Source organism: Adiantum capillus-veneris, unplaced genomic scaffold, assembly GCF_014529385.1.
Source record: "Adiantum capillus-veneris isolate H3 unplaced genomic scaffold, ASM1452938v2 Hic_scaffold_33, whole genome shotgun sequence".
In the NCBI taxonomy this organism is placed as follows: Eukaryota; Viridiplantae; Streptophyta; class Polypodiopsida; order Polypodiales; family Pteridaceae; genus Adiantum; species Adiantum capillus-veneris.
In genome coordinates, this window is record NW_028221440.1 from 161,704 (window position 1) to 174,401 (window position 12,698).

Below are 12,698 nucleotides of genomic sequence, written 5' to 3' on the forward strand. Positions count from 1 at the left end.
TGGGAGGGCGGGGGTGGGGGGGTGGGGCGGGGGGGGGGGGGGGGGCGGGCCGGGGGGTGGGGGGGGCCGGGCGGGGGGGGGAGGGGAAGGGGGGGGGGGGGGGGAGGGTGCGGTGGAGGGAGCGGGGGGGGGCGGGGGGGGGAGGGGGTGGGGGGATGGGGGGGGTGGGGGGGGGGGGGGGGGGGAGGGGCGGGAGGGGATGTGGTGGGGGGGGTGGGGGGGGGGGGGGGGGGGCGGAAGGGGGGCGGGGGCGGGGGGGGGGGTGGGAGGGGGGGGGGGGGGGGGGGGGGGGATGAGGGGGGGGGGGCGGGGGGGGGGGGCGGGGGGGTTGGAGGGGGGGCGGCGGGGGGGGGTGGGTGGGGTGGGGGGGGGGGGCGGGGGGGGGGGGTGGGGGGGGCGGTGGGGGGGGGGGGGGGGGGGGAGGGGGCGGGGGCGGGGGGGCTGGGGGGGGGGGGCGGGGGGGGGGGGGGGGGGGGGGGCTGGGGGTGGGGGGGGGGGGGGGGGGCTGGGGGGCGGCCTAACGGGAGGTCGGGGGGTGGGGGGGGGGGGGCGGGGGGGAGGGGGGGGGGGGGGGGGGGGGGCGGGGGGGGGGGGGGGGGGGGGGGGGGGGGTGGTCCTTACAGGATTTTGCGCTACTGGTGGATAATCCCGTCATCGCTATCCGGTCATCGGTCTAGCTCAACATCGTTTGAGGGCCAAGCAGAGGAGCAGCAAGTGGGGTGAGGGCATCTCCTTTTCTCACTGGCTGTGAAGGTTGGGATGCATGCGTTCTGTGTGGGCAGAGCATTGAAGGTGAGCACAAATTTTTTTCTCGCTGAAGGGTTGGATGCATGGGTTCCATGCATGCTTTCTGCAAGCATCTCAGGGCTCGACCATGGGGTTATGCATGAGCTTGGCCATGTGAAGAAAGGGAGTGCGTTGTGTGGCTGACTGTGTGTGTCTCTGTGTGTGTGGGTGTGAGAGAGAGAAATAGAGTGAATTATTGTCATGCTTTTCATGAGCTAATTTGGCTTGAGGTTGTGGCTAGGGGATGGCTCACTCACCTGCTAGAAAGGGAAGAGAACATGGCAAGGGGTGGTTGCTCTCGCTTCACAAGAGGAAAGGCCGATGTAGAAGGGGCTACTTCTCAACAAGGAGAAGTCCACGGAAGCACACCTTGCATGAGATGGGCACACCCTCGAGCCTAAACATCCGTCCGCAAAAGAAGTTGGTGGGCTCAAGGGAATGTGGAGTTGAGACAGAGGATGTAGCAAAGGGAGAAGCACAGGAGGTATTTGAGGATCTTCCAAAGCAAGAAGAGGCAGCCAACATCCAAGAACCAAAAGTCTATTTAGAGATTGAGCTCCCTGATGGACGGCTAGCACGCCAATGCCACGCAAGTGCTGATTGCCCAAAGCGATCGGCCTTCATCTTGAAAAGAACGGATGATGATGTCTCACCTCAAGACTTTCCATGGAATCACTGTAGAGATTGAAAAGCGCCCTGGAGGTCGCCCCCTCCACAAAGAAGCTGAGAGAAGAGAAAACCTCATGCCTAATCTGGAAGTGAAAGCTTGGCATTAAGCAGCTTTAAAGAGATTTGGCGACAAGGATAGGAAGTTTAGGCAAAATTGTAAAAGGTGTCAGCGCATCACGCGCATACGGGCTCACCAAGTATGGAAGGACCTCGGAAATCAGTACAAGCACATGTCAAAGGCCGCTTTTATTGAGGAATTTGTGGCTGGGAAGATGCGAGACTACATGGCAGTCAAGGCTCTCCGGCTGGCAAAAATTCAAAAGCGCATTGATGAAGGTTACAACACACATGTAAGTTTCCGATTTGTCTAATTTGATTTTCTTTTGTCATCAATTTTCATAGTATGTTTGCACACCATGTTTGATTAGTTCATTAATTTCTACTAATTCTCTAACTACCATGCTATGGACATTCACAGAAGAGGATGCATGATATTCCTCCTTGGCTTGAGGCAGCCTTGGAGGACACTGACAATGAGGACCCTTTCCAATATGCTCCCGAAGGAGAGGACGACAATGAGAATTATGAAGACAAGAGAGAAGAGGGCCCAGAACTTGCAGAGACATTAAGCAATCTTAAGCTCGATGAGGATGTATGTGTCTAGGATTTGTAACTTTTGCTTTTTTGTGCATAAGTAATTTTGTTTAGGTGTTGAGAGCGGTGAAAAAAAATCCAGCATGCTGATGTGTTCTAATAAATGTGCATTCATTTCTAGCCTACATTGCTTGCAACTCCAACAAAGAAAAAGCTTCTGATTCAAGAGGGAAGACACAAGAGAAAGCTATTGAAATAGGCTCTCCTGATGATGCATCTTTGTCGGCTCTCCTATTTTATGTCAGTAATAACCAGCTGACAGTTGAAAAAATAGGCCATGAAATTAGCCCTGCCACTCCGACACGTAGTAATCGGGCCTTGTACAGGTGGCTTTTGTCAACCATCCCTATGTTCACAGTTTTCTAATTGTTTGATACTCACTATGTTCATGATTGTGGCATGTTGGATGTAGATTCTCTTCACATGTGCCTATGTCGCTCAACTCTCTTCGCTTTGGCCTACGAGTGGACATTGATGATCAGGCTCTATGCTTCATCTTATCAAATAAAGCATCCACGCGCACGATGAATCTATTTGCAATGTAATCACCGCCATGTTTTTGTTATTGAGTGGTATGCATTATGGTGAGCAAACATGTGCTTAACATACTCACTTTTACAGGTGGATGGAGTACACACTAGGCTCAGATGTCCTCATGCAAGTGATGCTTGTGGACTCTATGTGGTATTCTGTTGTGGATGCGACTTTGGGCAAGCAAGATTCCATGCGGGTCTTACATAACTTCTTCGGGGAGAGGGACTTTGGTGAATGCGTGCTTACATTTTTTCCAATCATTTACAGGTGGTTTGTAAGGAGAGAACAAAGGGCTGCTAGATATGCTACATTGTGGATTCTCATTGACATGCTGATGTTGTCTCTCTTTGCAACAGGGAGCATTGGACATGTTGTGTTATGTATCTTGCCACACATGCAAAGACTGCTGGGCTACGTAGGAGAAAGAACCACATTCTCTACTATGACCCACTTGGGTGGATGACCATGATGGATATTGTAGCTGTTTTGCACAGGTACATGGGTTGAATTTGTTCATCATAGCTTGGGGAGGTCGGTATATGAAACAAGTTGATATGACTATCAATGGTTTTTTATCTTGCTTGTTATGAATATGCAGTGCTATGGAGGCGATGGCCCAAGGAGTAAAAGCTCATGATGTCCAACATGCATTGCTTGAACCTGCCACCAAATTTGAGTTAAAAGTGTTGAAAGCATGTCTCCTTGTGCTCTCTCATGCTTGGAAAATTTAGGGCATGTTAGTCATGTTAATGGTTTGATGCTGCAGGGCCCAATTCAACCAAATGCGATTGACTGTGGGTTTTATGTCATGGCAGCCATTCGCTACATAATTCAGTCTTGCTTGCAGGAGAAGAGCAAAAGCTGGGTATGCTTAGAGTGTGTGTCGAGTGCTATCTTTCTACCATATGCATCTGGATATTAATCTCCTTTCTAATTTCCTTCAATCCTCTTGTGTTTGTCGATGTTGTGTAGGTGAAGAAGACATGGTTCATACACGATGATGTGTTGGCATTGAGGCAAAGCCTCCATAGTTGGTGCTTAGATATAGTGGGGGGGGAATGAGATTATGGCTGGTCACCATATGTGTTGCATTTTGCGCTAGAGGGAGCCAGGTCTATGGCCATTTTGTAAAACAACCAATGACACTTTATGTATGATCGGGTTTAGGGCGAGGTTTTGTGTCAGTCTATGCACAATGGTTTTGTATCAGCCTACATGTAATGTCCAGGGTTTGTGTCGATAAAGTATGTATGGCGAGTTTTATGCTGCAATATTCGTTCAAAGAAAGCAAATCATTGGCTACTGACTATGTTTATGTGGGCTTGTTTATGGCGGCTAGCCACATCCGAGATCCATATTTTGTCTATGTGCAGGTTCAGGACTATGTTTGATGTATGTGGGAAGTGGCCATGTTTATGTATACAAGCAGGTTTGTTACGGTTGGGTTTATTTATGTTTGCAGGTTTTTGGCTACGTCCGGGTTTAGTTCCATGTGGGGCTAGTGGCCATGTTTGTTTATGTTTGCAGGTTTATTTCCACGTCTGGGTTTAGGTGTGGCCAGTGTTTATGGTGTAAGCGGGCTGTATCAGAGTTTTATGCTTGAGCTCGATCGAACCCCGATTCCTCATCCATTTCTGGACATGCATCTAGTCCAGCTAAATTATTATTTATGGTGATGTTTGATTTTTATTTCCTGTTGAGTAAAATTTATGGCAAGGTCCGATTCTGTCTAAGGCGACTCCCCGATTATGTATGTCTATGGCGACTCTTTTCTTTATGGCGAGGTTTTGTAATGTGTTCCTAGTTTGTGGTGCATTGTCCTTTGTGACGAGCTTTTGGTGCAATGTTTCACGTTTATATCTGGATCTATAATAGGTGCTCGGTTTTGGGTTGGTTTATGGCTATGTCTGAGAGCCATGTATGTTTTAGGTGCTCAGTTCTGGGCTCAGTTTCTTTTTGTATGCAGGTTTATGGCGAGGTCCGGGTTTAGTGATCGGATGTGATCAACGGCCATGTTTATTTCTGTATGTAGGGTTATGGCTTCGTTCGGGTTTAGTGATCGGATGTATGGTTGTTGGGCCATTTTTATTTCTGTATGCAGGTTTATGGCTTCGTCCGGGTTTAGTGATCGGATGTATGGTCAACGGCCATGTTTATTTCTGTATGCAGGTTTATGGCTTCGTCCGGGTTTAGTTATTATATGTACTCTTTGATAAGCCAATGTTTATGTGTATATTAGTGGTCCAACAACCTTTTGTTATACTGATGCATTCTGACCACAATTTATCCTTTTTATCTGGTACTCATGTATATATGACTTATCGCGAGTTCCTACAATCAAGGTTTAGTCTTTTGTTTAATAAGGTTGCAGTCCATTTCGAGTCTCCTATAACTGTCATGTAACACAAATGGCTCGATCAATTTGATGTTATGGTTTGTACTGACTCTAGGTTTATGGCATTATGGTGAGTTTCGATGGTGTATGGTTGTTGGGCCATGTTTATTTTTGTATGCAAGTTTATGGCTTCGTCCGGGTTTAGTGATCGGATGTGGTTGTTGGGCCATGTTTATTTCTGTATGCAGGTTTATGGTTTCGTCTGGGTTTAGTGATCAGATGTATATTCAACGGCCGTGTTTATTTCTGTATGCAGGTTTAGGCTTCGTCCGGGTTTAGTTATTATATGTACTCTCTGATAAGCCAATGTTTATGTGTATATTAGTGATCATGTAATACAAATGGATCGATCAATTTGATGTTATGGTGACTCTAGGTTTATGGCATTATGGCGAGGTTCGATTGGTGTTTGTGCCGAGCGACTCTAGGTTTATGGCATTATGGCGAGGTCCGATTGGTGTTTGTGCCGTTGCAGTCCATTTCGAGTCTCCTATAACTGATCATTTAACCCTAAACCGGCCTCGATCAATTTGATGTTATGGTTTGTGCTGACTCTACATTTATGGCATTATGGCGAGATTTGTTTTTGTGTGTGTCATGTCCCAGAGTATGGCGAGGTTTGAATGGTGTTTGTGCCGACCCTACATTTATGGCATTATGGCGAGGTTTGTTTTTAGTGTCATGCTGGGTGTGTGTGAGCTTTTTGCCAATCAATTTATGGTCATGTCCGAGATTATGGCGAGGTCCGATTGGTGGTGTTTGTGCCGACCCTACGTTTAGGGCATTATGGCAAGGTTTGTTTTTAGTGTCATGCTGAATGTGTGTGTTTATGGTGAAGTCATGCTGGGTGTGTGAGCTTTTGGCAATCAGTTTATGGTCATGTCCGAGATTATGGCAAGGTCCCATTGTGTATGGATGGAAACTATAAGGACCTTCTTCTAAGGCTGATCTGGAAGATGCAAGACCTAGCAAGAGCGAGAGCAAAAATCAGAATCCCAGAATTGGTAAAAGAATTTTTACATGGCTGATGTGCATGCATCCTAAACCTAGCAAAATCGCCATCAAGATTAGTTGAAGCATGACCCTTTTGGGCTCAACCTATAGCCCTATATAGAGATGCAAGACCTTGTGTTGATGCATTATGGTTTCATTTTACTGGTGATATCAAAGAGACAACACTTCATTGTTGCGACCACTTACGAGTGATAAAGAACAAACAACCAGATTAAGACAACCCAAATGAACTTTAGGATATCTACAAACTAGTCTAGCTTCTTGGGGACCACATCATATCAATCTAATTGTTCCAAAAACAAATATATTGCAATTGTCCAAGTCATGTTCACAAAACATACATAGCTTGCAAAGTTCCAATGAGGCATGACATATGAGGATGACCCTAAACCGCACGCAAGTCATATAAAAGTAATTCGTGTCCGCGAGGCATAGATCTTCTCATATATCCGTCCATCATCAAGCTTCACAGTGAGATGTCGTTCACAATCAATATGCGATACCTCGTGGTCACATGCTATGATAGAACCATTGGCCGGGTTCTCACCATCCCATAACTGTACAAGGTGGTTCATGATCTGGGAAGTTGAATTTGCATACATATGCTTCTGAGATAGAGGGAGCAAAGCATGGCATGTATGGCAACATACTATATTTGAGCCATCAACAAGAAGGGTTTTGCTACAACAATGCCGGCAATTAACACGTCGCCATTTCTCAAAACGCACTCGATTTCGCCCTCGCTGGTGCTTACGTTTCAAGGAACCTGTGTTTCTGGTTTTTTTTGCTGGTTCTGGACAACCTTCAACTGCCTCACCTATGCCATCAATGATACACGATAGCCTGCCATGCCCAAGCCGTATTTGTGTGACATTTGCCTGGATTTGTTTGATGCTACCCTTTCTTGGCAAGCTGATCTCCTCCGGCTCATGGAGATTCTCCAAGTTCTCCATAGAGATCTTTAATTTCTTCAGAGCAACCTCCTTTTACTGCAATGTCCACTGTGGTAATACATCAGCCAATTGTCGCAATAACTCCCTAGATTTGTCGATACAATTGACTATCTCCATGTCAACCTGCTGCAAGTATGGCCCAATGCCATTCATATCAGTATCCAGTGCTTTGTCATCACATCCACTCCCTGTTTCAAAGACTTGGGCACATTGTTGCATTCCATTGCTGGTTCCAAGGTCAGCCATTGCATGCACGCTATCCACAATAGGTAAAATTGCATGATGCATTGGAAAATAGCTTTGAAGTATTAAGCGAAGCCCATATAGATGCTTGCATTGGGAGGACACTCTGGGCAATCACAGTACGAGGATTGCATGCTCACATGGTACCAAGAGTCTGATGTCATGCTTTGAATCTTGAAGAGTAATGTAGATTCGTTCACCACCTGAAGAGTTTCAGGATTAGTCTTGTATCGTTGACATAGCTTCTCCCCAGCAGCTAGTACCTTTGTTGCACTCTTGCTTGAACCATACACAGCAAATCGTCCAGAATCCGCTGTCAATGAACATGCCATGAACTTTACTAAGAGGTAGATCGAAGAGAAAGTCCAAGGAGTGGGACAATAGCTCACCTAGCTCTTGCTTTTGCTTGAAGAACTCCAAGAGAGTTCCTCCCATCCAACTTCCACTCCTCGCATTGCCAACAAGTGCATGTAGTAGATCCAAAGCTGGCGTATTTATCCTCGCATCCAAGAGAGTATACTTGACATATTGCCATAGTCTTTCTACCAAATTCGTTGTGTCCACATTGCCATGGGGAAAAAGACGTCCAAACTTCGGCCAGCGTTCACGCCATACGCATGACTTCGAGCACCATCCATTGGAGACATAACGATGAATATTTTCATGATTGGAGTAGTCCAGCAAGAGGCGCTGAAAGCGAGCTTCAAAGTCGTCCTCGGAGTTGGAGTGCATCAAGTTACACATTGAAGAATAAACATGGTCTTGCATGTGTCTTGGCACTTGCGGAAAAGGTTCTCCACCCAAGCCTTTTTGACATGAAACCAACAGACCAGGACATGACATGCTACTTGGACTCGTTGTCCTTCACTGTGTTCAGCCCAACAAGCAGGATCATCTTTGACGGCACTCAAGATGGCATTCAATTCTTGGGGACATTTGTCTATCACAATTGCATTCGGTCGTATGCTGCCCATTCTCGAGAATATCATCCGGATGGTTAATTCAAGGGCAACGCTCTCCTGACATGTCCCAGGGTCACTTGTGCAGATCATCAACCACAAAGGAATCCCTGTACCATTTTGATTTGGCAAAACAGCTGCATAAAATGGCAACCCATAAACGTTTGTCTTGAATGTGTTGTCCACCGCCCATGCATTATGTTGTGAGAATCGAATACACATCTGAAGCATCCAATCATCTTGAATGATGACGACAAACGGCTTGTTGACGTCTTGCAAAGCATTTGGGTTGTATGGTTGCACATATGCGACCTTTCAAAAGCAATAAGCAACTAAATAAGGACATAAGTAAAAGGAAAACATAAAAATGAAGATAGGGCACTCCAAAGTACCTTCCCTGCGGCTTGTAACTTTAGAGCCTCCATGTACATTGCAGACCAATCATTCCCAGATGCACGACCTAGAGAAAACAAAATGGTTAAATAATTAAAGGGGTGATAGGAAAAGAAAATTATCTTGCTACCTTCATGCCGTAGGCTATATGCCAACTGTTGGACCTCCTTTGAGATCATGAAGAATCGAAAAGTTGTGCGATCTAACAAGGATGCTCGTTGCTTGTGGAAGTTTTCTTTTGAAACTGACATTTTGGCAACATGGCGACATGTTCCAACATCAAAATAATCCTCCATGCAACATTGAAGCACACTTGGATGAACAGGTAGATGATATAAGTCAGCCCGAGAGCCAGGAACATGGCCCTCATGCATAGCACGAAGCAAAATCGTGACCTCATGAACTCCCTCACTGAATTGAACCTGTGCCTTGAAAGGACAACCGCACTTCTTCGGTTTCCTCTCTCTACGCTTGTTTTCTCCATGATGCCTTCTTGAACCACCACGATGACAGACATAGTAGTCCTCTACCTTTCCTTCGCCTACCTTGGCTGATCTTATCTTAACAAGCCTGACTTTATGGTTTATCATAATACTCTCCAGCACATCACACACATGAAGTCTATCTGTAATAATTTTTTCACTTGGAGTTTTCTCACCGGCATTGCTCTTCCCTCCAACCTTCTGAAACATAAGCAATTCAGATTGGAGGATAGGATCCTTCTTACATACCTGACAATTTCTGACCGCATCTCTAATGAATGAAGTAGGTATGCCATGCCTTTTGATATCTGTGCACCATGCAGTTTTCATCTGATTCATAGTTTCCAACATGCTCAAATGAGCCCCTTGCTGGTCGACATGATATTGTTCTGTAATGGTTGTCCACTCCTCCTTTGGTGCAATGGCTCTGGGAGGGAGACCCTTCAAGAAGATCCTAACTGATCCATGCCGAGGGGATCCTCGGATCACAAGATTGTCTTTCATCTTGTTCCACCGTTTTACATCATGCATGCCGACATTGTGAAGCATACCCAATGTTGGCTTACAAATCCCTTGAAGATCTAATAGCATAAGGTCATAGCTCTCCCGAGAAAAGCTAAAGAAATGGTGAGAAGCATGCAACTCTGGGTCAAAAGATTGGGTCATGGGTTTCCTCCTATGGATTGAATCTGCAAGGAAGGTTGAAGGGAATTCGGTAAACTCCTTTACTTGGTCACCACCACTAGAATGGGATCCTGATTCCATGGAAGCACTACTTGAGCTTGTTGATGATGAGTTGCCTTCCTCCAACTCCTCATTCAAATCAAATATACGATATTGCTTTTGTTTCTCCCGATCCTTGAAAGCATCCAATCGTGCCTCCATCTTGCCCGGCATCCCTCGATCTCCCTCTAACTTCCAGGTTACGTTTAAGTCAATGGACTGCATAACTTGTTTTGCCTCCCAAGGTACATTGAGGTCCAGCATTTGTCTGCTCTCCATACCTGTTGTGGCTTCTTCCCTCTACCCTCCTGCCTCTCACAGATAATGCGTGGCCTCTCTGCCCAAACCCCAACAGCGTGGCCTCCCCGCCTGTCGACCCCCTGAAAAGCGTCCCAAATTCAAATTTCCACCCTGATGACATGGCACTTCCCTCAGCCTTATCCCGCTTGAATTTGGCCAGCCTGCCCAGCCCCCCCCGTTGTCCAGGTTTAGTTTTTACAGGTATGCACGGTCCAGATCCCCTCGATAAGCCCCATTCCAGTTCCCTGCCATTGATCCCCTTACCCCCCCTCTTTAAATGCTATGTGTTATATAGTCCTGAGGCAAGCCACATGTCGATGGCTTCCTCCATATATAGCGCCATCACATGCAATCGTATGCAGCAAACTACATTGGTTGCTAGCTACACCCTTAATCTGATGGTGGTAGTTACCTAATTCTAGCAGAAAAGAAGACGGGCTGCAATTGAGCAGCTACAACTCCATCTACCAATAGGTGCAGCTCAAGGGGCGAGATATTTGTTGTCCTCAATTACTGCATGAAGTTGCGCCATCTTAGTGAGCACCAAATTCCTGCTTTGACTTACCCAACAACCACCACCTGCAAGCTCGGGAAGTGCACCACAAGTAACAACCACTGCATGATGCATCAGTATGTTGTCAAATAGGCCTTGCCTGTTATTCCATAGGGCCAAGTGAAAAGTTCCTACACAGGCTCCAAGCATCAAAACCTACCTTGCACATTAAGGTGGAATCTACCTATGCTCTCTCTCTCTCTCTCTCTCTCTCTCTCTCTCTCTCTCTCTCTCTCTCTCTCTCTCTCTCTCTCTCTCTCTCTCTCTCTCTCTCTCTCTCTCTCTCTCTCTCTCTATGTGTGTGTGTGTGTGTGTGTGTGTGGAAGGCGGAGATCAGAGATGTGTCTCTCCCATTTTGTCAATGGAAAAACTTATTCCTCTGTTAAAGTTGCAACACCTCTCTCCTCGTATAGCTGTCACATTGGTGCTTATTGTAATTCTTGCAAAGATATAATAAGACGGAGCAGTAATGCCCTCATTTGTGCCCAGGCTCTCCACTTTTGAGTGCGTTCACAACATATCGACGTCCGGCACCAGCCACCGCCTCCAATTCAGCCACACATTCTAGCCACGAAGCCGATCTCCTCACCTCCACTACCTCGTGGTTTCCTTCAACTTTTGCAAGTCGGCGACTACATTATGCATAATCATGTCAACTTGTAACTGCCTCATCCTTCAAGGCTCCACTATTTGCCGCCAAACCCTATAGACCACAACAAAATGGTAGGCATTTTTGCAACCACTCCACCGAGATCCATGCTAGTGTTCTTACTGACCATTTTGCCACTTGGACATTCATTGCCTCAAAATGTCGATGGCTCCCTACCATCTAATCCTACTTTCCTACCTACTGTGGAGAAAAACTACCCTCTACTAGAGTTTCCAGCGGTCGATACACCCTCTCAGCAAGGCACTAGAGTAAGCTCAATCACAAATGCTTTGTCTTCAATAGTGGTGGTGCAAAGAGACCCAAAGACAAAGGATAAAAAGCCTTTCAACTTGAAGAAGGATTTGGAGTGGTCAACCACAAGGGTCGTGTGCTTGATTGACTTATTTTAGGAGAAGTGGACAAGCCTAGGCAAAGGAAACTTCAAGAAAAAGCATTGGTCGGGCCTCACAAAGCAGATGAACTCAAAGTTTTTGTCCACATTCTCGGCCCAACAGTGCAAGAATAAATGGGATTCTCTTCGCAAGGCCTGCCAAAGAGAGAAAAGGGTTGAAGAAGGCACTGGTGCATCCTCATCTACTTGGGAATATTTTGACAGAATGTCTCGGGTTCTTGGGAGAACACCCTATGTGTGTGGCTTGGCCGGTGGCTTCAATGTGGAGTCCTTTCTACCTGGGGCATTGGAGGAGGATGACGATGACGATGATAGTGATGCAAACAATGACGATGTCACTATCACTAACGAGAGTGAACAACAAAATTTAATAGCCGCCTTCCAAGAGGGACCACCAACCACACAGATCAGTAGTATTCCAAGAACATGCAGGTGCCGAAGAAAATTCTGGTGGTAAGACTTCCGGCTCCGTTGGGGCCATCGATGCAAGAAGATATGTTGTCTCTCGGAAGCTAGCTCCTCCTTGGGTGCTGAGCTGAAGGAAGGGCTCTCCAGTTTTGTAGAAACCATAAAGGAGTTTGAGCTTCATATGATCAAGGCCAAAGTGTATCAAATTGATGCAGATTAAAGGCGTGCAAAGAAAGCTATCGAGATTCAACTTCAGATCACACGAATTTTGGCAGGTGGACAAGATGCTTGATGTCACAAGGCATCTTGTGAGGTCCTCTCTTGTAGTAATCAAGCAACAAAATAAAGCAATGTCTATGTCGTTTCTTTTAATATGGTGTCGCCCTCTATATGTCTCTCTCACACGACCCTGCTCTCTCTCTCTCTCTCTCTCTCTCTAACTCTCTTTCTCTCGCTCTCTCTCCCATACTATAGTTTGATTGGGATAGAGATAGGTTAAAGCTACAACATTGGTGGCTTAGAGCTAGAGATAGAGAGGGCAAGAATATAGAGATAGAGAGTTAGAGAGCTA

The 12,698-nt window shown here is 46.4% G+C and overlaps 1 protein-coding gene and 3 pseudogenes across 1 annotated transcript; 3 read left to right on the plus strand and 1 right to left on the minus strand.

Annotated features, from left to right (window-relative positions):
- Positions 1-613: 613 nt before the first annotated feature.
- LOC147416949 (uncharacterized) lies at positions 614-1,569 on the plus strand (annotated as a pseudogene).
- LOC147416950 (uncharacterized) lies at positions 1,568-4,258 on the plus strand. Its single transcript, XM_086507904.1, has 9 exons — positions 1,568-1,805; positions 1,934-2,111; positions 2,231-2,435; positions 2,522-2,650; positions 2,731-2,910; positions 3,000-3,137; positions 3,242-3,326; positions 3,410-3,508; positions 3,616-4,258. Exons 1-9 carry the CDS (start codon positions 1,686-1,688, stop codon positions 3,703-3,705), a joined length of 1,224 nt encoding a protein of 407 aa, XP_086364030.1. The 5' UTR covers positions 1,568-1,685; the 3' UTR covers positions 3,706-4,258.
- A 2,195-nt stretch (positions 4,259-6,453) lies between these two features.
- LOC147416951 (uncharacterized) lies at positions 6,454-10,084 on the minus strand (annotated as a pseudogene).
- Positions 10,085-11,297: 1,213 nt separating this feature from the next.
- On the plus strand, positions 11,298-12,419 carry LOC147416952 (uncharacterized; annotated as a pseudogene).
- The last annotated feature ends 279 nt before the right edge of the window (positions 12,420-12,698 follow it).

What these genes read in the sequence shown, in the direction of transcription:
- LOC147416950 (XM_086507904.1), top strand. Translation starts at nt 1,686, where the DNA reads ATGTCAAAGGCCGCTTTTATTGAGGAATTTGTGGCTGGGAAGATGCGA. An exon ending in AGTAATCGGGCCTTGTACAG is followed by an intron (nt 2,436 to 2,521) that starts GTGGCTTTTGTC and finishes TGTTGGATGTAG; the next exon opens with ATTCTCTTCACATGTGCCTA. An exon ending in TTTTTTCCAATCATTTACAG is followed by an intron (nt 2,911 to 2,999) that starts GTGGTTTGTAAG and finishes TCTTTGCAACAG; the next exon opens with GGAGCATTGGACATGTTGTG.